The 6,954-nt window shown below is 40.4% G+C and overlaps 1 protein-coding gene across 1 annotated transcript; it reads left to right on the top strand.

Annotated features, from left to right (window-relative positions):
• The first annotated feature begins 2,444 nt into the window (after positions 1–2,444).
• Positions 2,445–3,329, top strand: LOC117963425 (syntaxin-1A-like). Its single transcript, XM_034903462.1, has one exon. The coding sequence runs from the start codon at positions 2,445–2,447 to the stop codon at positions 3,327–3,329; it is 885 nt and encodes a 294-aa protein (XP_034759353.1).
• Positions 3,330–6,954: the final 3,625 nt, after the last annotated feature.

The following is a 6,954-nucleotide window of genomic DNA, read 5'->3' as shown; positions in this document are numbered from 1 at the left end:
GATAACCATTCATGATTACAGAACATTATATATTTTATATATATATATATATATATATATATCAAAATGAAAACATTACAAGTATCGGGTATGAATTCCCTGAGCATTAACAAAATCGTTGAAGCATAGACCTGATCAGCCTCTGGATAGACTGCTGTGGGATGTGCCACCACTCTTCCTGTGCAGCTGCAGCCAGCTGGCAAAGGTTGGCTGGTTGCGGTTGTCTCCTGTGGATGGCACTGGCCATTTGGTCCTACAGATGAGCTGGCCACAGCAAGACCTCAACATTGTTTTCTTGAAGTCGTGCAATTGTAATCCTAGCACTGTGTGGTCTTGCGTTGTCCTGCTGGAAAATCGAAACTTCCGGATTGGCTTGCAGGAACGGAAAAACTGTTGCCTCAAGGACTTTGTCAATGTATTGGTGAACAGTAAGGTTGCCCTCAATCTGCACCAAAGGTGTTCTTGTGTTAAAGGAGATTCCTCCCCACATCATCACACTTACACCGACCCACCAGTTGGCTTGAACAACGCAAAAGCATAACAGTCCTGGGCCTTCCAGGACGTGGCCTGTCCCTCACAGAGCCGGTTTCCTGGTTTCTCTGGACTAGTCTGCTGATTGTTGAGCAGAACATCGCATTCTCCAGGCAACTTCTCTCGCAGACAGGCTGCCTTCAATCATGCTGATAGCAACCAGGCATGTAAGTCCTTAAATGACTGTTATATAAAATATGAATGATATTTACATGTAAAAGTTCAGTAGCAATAGCCAGGGCAGGTATTGGATTTGCTGCACATTTCTTGTCCTCAGTTTGGAAAGTGTTGTAATTGTGCTGGTGTTAACGCTGCCCTTTCACGATTGCATTCCCTCAAATGAATGGTTGTGCAGAATTATATTTACTTTCCCATTCTCTTTTCTCTGAATTCAGTCACCTCGAGCTGTTACACAGGTCTATTGTGTTACCAGGCGGCGAGTGTTTGTGCTGTTTTAAAACCTATTTGTATAGAACAGACTGTTAAGGTTCAGGTAATTGTGGTTGCAGTAAAGCAAATAGTTTCAATTTTCAGTAACTGTAGGTATTTGCAGATAAGCTGTTAAACATGTGCTAAGGCTAAGTGTTCTAAGCACACTGTTTGGACAGGCTGATAAAGATGTACTAGCTCTTATGAAAATCCCTTTATTGTCTACTTTAAGAGTGTAGGTCTGTCCTATTCCCATCGGTTTGAAGGTACTGTGGAGCAGCCCTCTCATTTCATATTGGTTGATTTTGTATCTGGACTTAAAGAGCAACTTGGGATGGATGTGGAATATCAGACTAATGTATTTGGATTAACATTAGCATGTCATTTGTGTTTCAGTCATCACAACCTGTTGTGGCCTCAATAGAATGTCTAATCTCCAGTTCCATAGGCGGTAACTATGAAGCTGTCCATTTGCACCACTCTGTCCCTAGTGGAAGTACAAACAGCAATAATAAATGTGCTGTTTTTTACATCCGCAAGGGGCAACGTGTTGCAGGGGACGGGTTAAATAGTTACACTCTGGAGTACACATGATGCTATTCAAAAACTGTAAGCATTTCCAAAGCAATTCATTCTCAAACCTTTGAAATTCAGTAAGTATCACGTGGAGCATTGTGGCCTGCTCAGTTGTGTTTTACCAGTATTAAAACATAAACACAAAAAAATACAACTAAAGGGAGCAGTGGATATTTAACTGACACCATATAGATAGGAGAATGTTACTACACCTGTTATGTCAATATGCTAAAGTGAGGTGTTTACTGTAATTTCCTGTTAGAAAATTCTTTCTATTATAAATTAAAGTTGACAAATACATTTTTTTTAAACAAATTACTTTCTTGAGTGATTTCTAGTTTAATATTTCTCCTATTATTATTATTATTATTATTATTATTATTATTATTATTATTCTTCTCTGATTTAAATGAAGTTTTGGAGATGTCCTCTGACTTGTCAGTCTTATTAACTACAACCTGATGTTGGTGAATTCATTTACTCTGACCATTTGTAGCTGCCTGAAATGATTACAAAAAAATCTGGAGAAATATTCTCCTGCAACCTGAACTGTTATATATTTTTAAACAAAGTGGGTGGGCTATTGCTTTTACCAAGGAAATTTGTGAGAAACATTAAAATAGCTGTGCAGCCAGCTGTGGTGTGCACTTGCCACTTTAGCAACGCAAGCTGTTCCCAACCTGTGCTAAAAGGTCATGTGACACTGAAAGCAAACAGTCTACGTGTTTTGCAGGCTCTGTCAATATTTGTCGGGCTCCAGAGAGAGAGCAACAAGTAGCTTGTGATGTCATAAGGGGTGGAGCACACACATCCTGATGCTTTTCTAAGAGAAAATCCAGTTGAACAGATTCCTTCACGGCCTCTCCTGCAAAAACAAGATCCAGGGAGAGCGCTCACTAAACTAGGAGATGAAGGATAGGCTGGAGGAGCTGAAGAACCTGAGGGAGGATGATGAAGGCTTTCCAGATGACGACTTCCCGGGCTACGATAACCCCTGTTTCCATGAAGAAGTGGCAAAGGAGATGGAGGAATTCTTCCGGACGGTCTCGGATATTGCAGCAGAACTGGATGGGCTTGAAGATATCTCGGAGGACATTGCCAAGAAGCAGGAGCAGGTCCTGTGCAGCACTGCAATGGAAGCCATCAGCGCTGAGAAGAAGCTGCTGGGGGACTTAAAGAATGAGTTCACTGGGCGGGCCAAGGCGATCCAAGCCCATCTGGGACAAATGAAGGAGGCTTCCCCCTTCCAAGGGATGTATGTCGAGGGACGGATCCGACAGTGTCAGTTCAATGTCCTGGCACAGCGCCACAAGGAGATCATGGTCTGCCATTTTGCCAAGGAGATGGAATACGTTGGCCGGCTGAAGGAGCAGATTAAGAGGCAGACGGAGCTGGCCGGGCTGGAGCTGGCTGAGGAGGACCTCCAGATGCTGGTGGAGAGTCCTTCAGCACCCCAGATCGTGGGTTCTGACATCCATGTCCTGGAAGCCCAGAAACACTTAGCCCTGGCTCATGAACGCCACCAGCAGCTGTTGGCCCTGGAAGCCCAAATCTCTGAACTCCACGGGCTCTTCTTCCACCTGGAGGTGCTGGTGTCAGAGCAACAAGGCATGGTGGACAACATCGAGCACAACGTCATTCAGGCCATGGACTACATCAGCCAGTCCAACGAGCAGGTGAAGAAGGCACTCAAGTACCAAAGACAGTCCCGCATCGCTGCAGTCTTCTCGGCCGTGCTGGGGATGTGTGCCTGCTGCGCTTGTCTCTCTTGTGTGTCCAGGGTGGTGCCTTGAACCAGCTGAAACCATGTAGATAATTCCCTTTTGTATGAAAAGCTTTTAATTTATTATTTTTGGGGTGAGGCAGGAGATCCTTCTTGGCAACCTTGCTTTTCTCCTACCTTCCACCTAAACTCTTCCTGTATCTCGGCAGACTGCAGATGACAACAGCTGGTAAGGATTCCACAAAACAGGCCTTGCTCACTGTGACCTAACCGAAAACAGCTCTTATAAGTCAAGCTTCTTGTTTTGTACTGACAAGTGGTAGTGGATCATTTCTCCCACTATACTGCAGGAAGGGTATTGTTGACAATCCTGTGATATGATCACCATGGTTATTCTTTAAAGTGATGTGCTGCTAAAATGCAAGGGGGACTAAAGCCACTTGCCTCTAGCACACACTGATTGATACCTAATGGCCCATTGAGAAACCCTGTTCCCCTATACTACTTGAGTGAAGTGTTTGAAGGAGACTGAGCCACAGTGCAGTGAAAGGAGATAACGATGATGGGCAGTCAACTTACACAACTGTGACATCTGACAGCTTTACAAAGCAGCGCACAAAGATGTTTGCTGTTGCTGATGTGGAACTGCTGCTATTTCTATCACTGGTTACACAAGCAGAGCTGAGATATTTATTGACATTAAGAGATACTGGATTAATTGCTAGTTCTGGGAATGGGATCTGGGCTCAATTCAACCTACCGTATCATAAAAAAGGTATTTTCTAAGATTAAGATGTGTTGTACTGTGACACATGTGTTACAAATGCTGTGCTGTAAGTGTGGCTTTGAAAGATCACAGATGGAGGAATTAGCCAGCAGCCTGCTTTGTGTTCACAGTACTTTTAAGAATAAAGGACTTTATGTAGAAGGACTTCTGTATATAAGCATCCTTGAAGGGCAAGGCATAAACAGAGGGGTCTGGGTGTAAATATGATCATTTATTAAAATGTGTTCTATGGAATCAACTTTCCATTAACAAACTGAAGAAACTGTTTAATAACAAATGTCTTTACAAAACAAACTGAAAATGAAACTTGAAGCTACTTACGTTTTGTGCAACTTTTGGTTGTTTCCAAAACAGCAAACTTTTAAATCTAGTTGACAAACATTTTAATAAGTTTAAGTTTTGGATAAAGCTTTCAAGTTCCTTATCTTTGGTGACGAGGTGTAAGTAATACTGTTTGGCATTATTTATAGGCATAATAAAAAAGCTGCCAAAGTAAATATTCCTGAGTTTTTTTATTGGGAGATTCTAAAAATGCATAACCCTTTATCATTCTTTTTTTAAAAATATATATTATGTTAGGAGCTTTTTTGATTAAGCTAACACAAATGTCTTGTTGGAAAAATAAGTGCATCAGCCTTTCTCATGTTTCTTGCTTTTGAGTACGTAGTTCTCCTAATCGTTGTTTGTGTATCCTTGTTTGACTAAGGTGTTTCCAGACCTGTGAGTAACCAATTTATCAAGGTCTGTACAATAAATTGAAATTTGCACTATTGTCGTGAAAGGAAATCAAACTGATAGTCTCAAAACAAGTTACAGATAATGTGGAATGTTAAGTTAAGGACACAAGTGTGCCTAAGTTGTTGGTTAGAATTAAGAGGATCTTTTACCAACAAACAGAATTGTAACACAGAAATCATATTCTACCCACAACACAGCCAAAAACCTTTTTTGTGTTTATTAGGATTTCAAAAGTTCAAGAAAATTGGGGTTTTGTAACATTTATACTTATTTAATGCATATCTTTGGCAATGAATCTGCTCCTGTTGCAATATCTAGCTATACCAGGAGGTGGCACTAGTTGCTTTTTTAAAGGCAGGAACAGGGTTTGGCCTTTTAATTTTTCTTTTTATTTATTCTTTTCTGTTTCAGGAAGCACTTTTCTGATGCATTTACTCTGGAAAGGGTTGTAAACTGTATACAATAGAAATGCTTGACATTATTAAAAAGATGTACTTCTCATTTACTGAGCTACAGGGCTGCATTCAGACGGGATTAGCATGCTGGTACAGGAGCAGGACTTGCCACCTGTAGCTCATGGTTTCATTACAGCAGGAGGCAAATGCATGCCGCATCTACATGTAAACCTAAGATTAAATCACAGCTGGCCCTCCAATCCCTGAGTAACAATCAAAGAGTTAAGACTGCAAATCTTCCAGATTTTGATAGAGGGCTGATACTACGGATTACTGATAATTCAACGAGGACTGGCTGGAAAGAGGTGTTAACCATTTCAATTCCTTACACAAACCCACACTGAGTTCTAGGAGGGGTCTCTTTTTGTCTATTCCTTGTAATCCCATTGCAGTACTAACATTTACTACTCAGTACCTTAAGAGTACAGACCACTGTGTCCAGGGTTCACTGTTTATATATATATATATATATATATATATATATATATATAATAAGATATTGCACTGAGAATGCAGACTATATATTTCACTCTAATTTGATCCTTGGGCTAAATTATTGTGGGGTGGGGGGTTGTTGGGGATGGAAAGCAACCTGTAATTGGTTTCCATCTTAAGACTTAGTAATAGAAAATGTTGATCAATGAAAATAGGCAGTGCGTAAAACCAAGGTGCCTTTTGAGATTCTTAGATTTAATTTAGCTCTGAATCATACTTAAAGGACAACAAGGCTTTCGTGTTATTGGAATATTGGTAGTTAAACAAATCTGATTTGTTATTTTTCTTTTCAAGTTTGTGTTATCTTTCTGTACCATGCTACAGGGCAATTCAGTTCATATTTACAAAAGCCTCATGCGGTTGCCTTTCCTGTACACTGCAAGTAATCTCTGATACAGCGTGACAAGACTGCCTGTTCATAACTGGAATTTAATTAAAAAATGTCAATTTAATTAGTGTCTGAATTAACTCAAAACCTCAGTGAAAAGACTTTGAAACACTCGCACTGAGAGAACAATAATTAACCTTTTTCAGGGATGCTGTTTATGGACTTGCATTAAACTGAGTTTGGTTTTGCTGCTATTTAAAACTGAAATTCCATGACAATCAATTTGCCTTTTCCTAATTTTGTGTTTCGCAAATTGATTTGTTTTTCTTCTTTTAATACCTGCCGACTACATATTAAATGAAATTACTTTGGTATCTAAGTATCTACAAACCCCCTAAAGCTTATCGAGCACCAAACACATATTTTCTACAAAGCTGCATTTAAACCCAGTTGCATTCATGAATTTCTGATGCACTTTTAACATTTTTCATTACAACCTTTTTGTAGTAGCCATGAAGGAATACTGAAGTTAGATTTAAAATACATTTATTAATAGTAGTTTCTGTCTTTTCTATTATTTTTTGATTTATTGACAAAAATAACCAAGCAAGCAAACAAACAAAGGATTGGAAATTACATTGGTAGAGTCACACAACGAATGTGAGGGAGGCAGCACCTGTGTTGAAAACTAGAAGAAAGTGGGTGGCAAAGGAAGCTGTGGAAGATGCAAAGGCTGCCCTTCATATCAGTGATATCATGGGGCAAGTACAACATGGAAGAGGAGGCCGTGGTCTCAGTTCAGCTCCTCCTACACGGCGCAAAGCAGCCCCAGCTCAATGGAGGAAGCTGGTAGTCAACGAGGTGCAAAAGCACGAGGAGAGGATGAGTTGTG

Source organism: Acipenser ruthenus, chromosome 16 (assembly GCF_902713425.1).
Source record: "Acipenser ruthenus chromosome 16, fAciRut3.2 maternal haplotype, whole genome shotgun sequence".
Classification (NCBI taxonomy): Eukaryota; Metazoa; Chordata; class Actinopteri; order Acipenseriformes; family Acipenseridae; genus Acipenser; species Acipenser ruthenus.
Note: the sequence above shows the minus strand (reverse complement) of the source record. Positions and strands in the feature narration are given on the sequence as shown.

What these genes read in the sequence shown, in the direction of transcription:
- LOC117963425 (XM_034903462.1), top strand. Translation starts at nt 2,445, where the DNA reads ATGAAGGATAGGCTGGAGGAGCTGAAGAACCTGAGGGAGGATGATGAA.